At 56.8% G+C, this 2,377-nt stretch overlaps 1 protein-coding gene across 1 annotated transcript; it reads left to right on the top strand.

The window, feature by feature from the left end:
* Positions 1-833: 833 nt before the first annotated feature.
* DPPA5 (developmental pluripotency associated 5) lies at positions 834-1,840 on the top strand. Its single transcript, XM_029224388.1, is given in 3 exon segments — positions 834-945; positions 1,019-1,196; positions 1,617-1,840. Coding segments are annotated over 3 exon segments (486 nt in total). The 3' UTR covers positions 1,813-1,840.
* The last annotated feature ends 537 nt before the right edge of the window (positions 1,841-2,377 follow it).

Genomic DNA, 2,377 nt, shown 5'->3' with positions numbered 1-2,377 from the left:
ATTGAAACACACCCCCATCGGATAGATCTAGTGCAGTGTTTACAGCAATCTGTTTTTTAAATGAATAAAACAAGTTTGTTTAGGGCCTGAAGGCCGGACCACATACTTTAGGCCACGTGAGCTTCGAAATCCAGGTAGATTCAAAAGTTCCAGACTCGGGGGCTTCATGGAACGTGAACCGTGGGGCACTTCAGAGCCCCCATCAGGACCCTGGAAGAAAATGAATATCGGAATCTCGTTTTCCTCTTTGTTAATTGGCAGGAGTGACCCCTCAGTCCCTTGAAGTTGCAGGAGTCGCCCTGCAGTGAAGTCCCGAGGTCCGGCTCCCTTAGGCCAAGGGAAGACACACCCTCCTTTGGAACGTGGAAGGCAGGGACTCGATTTGGCAGCTGGGTGGCCGTCGCACCCCCAAACTTGTACTGCTTTCCGAGGTTCAGGCCCAGCCACTGTTTCTAGAATAACAAGGGTTTCTAGCACCGTCTCCCCACTCACTCCCAAGGTGAAGGGATTTTGGTGCAGAGGAAACGAGTCAAAGCAGGTGGGAGCCCGAGTCAACTCGTTGACAGCTGGGCCCACCCGCGCTCGGGAGCTTAGACAGTCAACCTGAGACCAAGGCGGCCTGGGGCGTGCGGGGCGTGGCGAGTGCGGAATTGCGCAGCCGGGCCGGGGGCGGACCGGGGGCGTGGCCTGGATGGGGCGGGGGCGTGGCCTGGATGGGGGTTGGCCAGGGGCGCGTGGCGTGGCTCGCCCAGGTTCTTAACTTTCCGCCGGAGGCATCGTCCTGCCCAGTCCAAGTCCGAGCTCCCAGCAGGGCTGGTTTAGACATCCAGAAGATGGGGAAGCTGCCCGAGCGGAACGACATCCCACCTTGGGTGGGGACTCCCGAAGTCTTGAAGGAGCCCGGGGTGTTCCAGGTCCAGACGGGGCTGCTGGAAGCCGTGTTCGGTGAGTGAACCCAGTGCTGACCCGGGTGCCCCGGCCCTCCTGGGCCCGAGCGCTCATCTTCTCCCCTAAACAGGCCCCGACGGATCTCGAATCCCATTCGTCGAGGAGGTGAGCAAAGTCATGCTCCAGATGAAAGGTCTGGAAGCTTCGGACCTCGCCGAAGTCATGGTTTACGGCTCTTACTTGTTCAACTTTCAGACCAAGTGGATGCTCCAGTCCGTGGCCTAGCGGCACCGCCAGCGGCACAAACAGGTTGAGAGGCCTCATGACCAGGTGCCCTGGACCTTCCTGTGCAGGCGGCCTGGCTCCCGCCCCTCCAGCCCTCCTCACCCCTCCCTAACTATCCCCTCCGGGCAAACACCGACAGCACCCACCTGGGGAGGCCTCTGTGTCCAGGCTGTGCCCCAGACTCCTTGGCAGTGCCGGCCCTTGGCCCTAGGGACCCTGGAGTAAGGCTGTGAGAGGTGGCCGGGGCTGGCCTCCTGGGGCGGGGCCTCCCCACCTGCCATGTTGGAATGAGCCCAGTTGGCCCCAGGTTCTGAGGTTCCCGAGAATCCCAGGCCCAGGACGCCTAACTGGGAAGTCCCAGAGAGGAACCTTGGAAAGAGGCAGAGAACTGTTCAGGCTCTTACCCTCTCCGCTCACACTTGCCTGCTGTGGCTTTCTGGTGCAGGGATGCTGCAACCTGAGGAAGCCATGAATTCGCTTGACCTAGCTCCTCGGATGAAGGGAAGCCAGTTTGCAGCCAGACCAACCTGGGACGGCGAGGTAGAGCGGAGGCTGCAGCCGGGGCTGCCCGGGGTCTGGTTTAGACTCTGCTCCAGCCTGACAAGGAACACCCAGCTGGCTTCTGGTCTCTGCCTTTAAGTCCTCCTGTCCTTACCCCCAAGGTTGCTAATCACACAATAAAATTTTAAAACGTTTCTTGATGTGTCTTGCTGTGTAGTTGAGGTATTGAAGATAACATCACAGGTGAGGTGGCCCTGGGAGCTTAACTCTTAGTGAAACCCCTAAGGCTAGAAAGAGGTCCCAGAGCACAGGGGGAAAAGGGTCTGGAGAGAAAAGGAAAAGGAAAAGGAAAGGGTCTGGAGAGAAAAGGAAAAGGAAAGGGTCTGGAGAGAAAAGGAAAAGGAAAAGAATCTGGGAGTCAAGTTCTGAGATGCAGCTCTGACCAAAAAACCAGACAACCTAGGAGAGATGTGATATTCTGGCACTGAGAGTTTCATATCCTTGTAAACTAAATTGGAGACCGCAGTCTGGGTTCTCATTTGCATTCAGCCTACTGCTACACATTATTTAGGTTGGAGTGTGAAGAAAACTCAGCCTTACAGATAGATATACAGGAAAGGAGAACCTCACACAGACTCCTTGAAATGGTCTCTGGAATTCTCCACCACACTTACAGGAGGCCCTGGCCTCCGAAGGGTAAGTG

The sequence above is a fragment of the Monodon monoceros genome, unplaced genomic scaffold (assembly GCF_005190385.1).
Source record: "Monodon monoceros isolate NGI ecotype Baffin Bay Population unplaced genomic scaffold, NGI_Narwhal_1 Super_Scaffold_15, whole genome shotgun sequence".
Lineage (NCBI taxonomy): Eukaryota > Metazoa > Chordata > Mammalia > Artiodactyla > Monodontidae > Monodon > Monodon monoceros.
This window is presented reverse-complemented; position numbering and strand designations above follow the sequence as displayed.